The sequence below is a fragment of the Chrysochloris asiatica genome, unplaced genomic scaffold, assembly GCF_000296735.1.
Source record: "Chrysochloris asiatica unplaced genomic scaffold, ChrAsi1.0 scaffold00087, whole genome shotgun sequence".
NCBI classification, from domain to species: domain Eukaryota; kingdom Metazoa; phylum Chordata; class Mammalia; order Afrosoricida; family Chrysochloridae; genus Chrysochloris; species Chrysochloris asiatica.
Window position 1 is genome coordinate 12,069,777 of NW_006408605.1, and position 548 is coordinate 12,070,324.

Consider the following 548-nt stretch of genomic DNA (forward strand, 5'->3'; position numbering starts at 1 on the left):
GACTATGACTTAAGAAAGGACAAAAGTGAAAATACTTGGTAAAAAGTGAAGACACTGAATATATATCTTTTCTAAAATTTTCACCAAAAGGAAGATACAAAATGAAATACAATTTTTTGAGACGTCAGAGCATACTTACCGATCAACCCTTCAATATCAATCTGGAGGTGCCGGCACTTGAAGTCAGGATCAGCACCATTCTTATGAAGAACTATCTGGGAAATACATTCTTCAATCAACTTATAGTACTGCGGTCTATAAGGGAACAAATCAAGTTATTGAGGGAAAACCAAAATACAATTTTAAGAAGTATTCAGAATCAAGAAAAATTAGTTGCTTTGACAGTAATAGAATGTGAAAATAGGTGTGCTGAAGAAGACCTTGTTTGTAAATTTAACAGAAGTATCACTGCCAGGCTAAGAAATATCTCTCTTCCACATCAGCAACCCATCTATTTCAGATCATCAAAGATTCTTGCCATCTGCCACTTGTTGTTGTTGTCAGGTGCCATCGAGTCGGAACCGACTCATAGCGACTCCATGCACAGC

General features: G+C 36.7%; 1 protein-coding gene across 2 annotated transcripts in view; it reads right to left on the reverse strand.

Annotated features, from left to right (window-relative positions):
• Positions 1-548, reverse strand: part of DIAPH1 (diaphanous-related formin 1) — a 186,068-nt gene that overhangs the window by 114,884 nt on the left and 70,636 nt on the right. For both annotated transcript variants that reach the window (XM_006866193.1, XM_006866192.1), the window contains one exon: positions 140-255. In XM_006866193.1, coding sequence (XP_006866255.1) covers positions 140-255 — 116 coding nt within the window. The remainder of the gene's footprint in view (positions 1-139; positions 256-548) is intronic.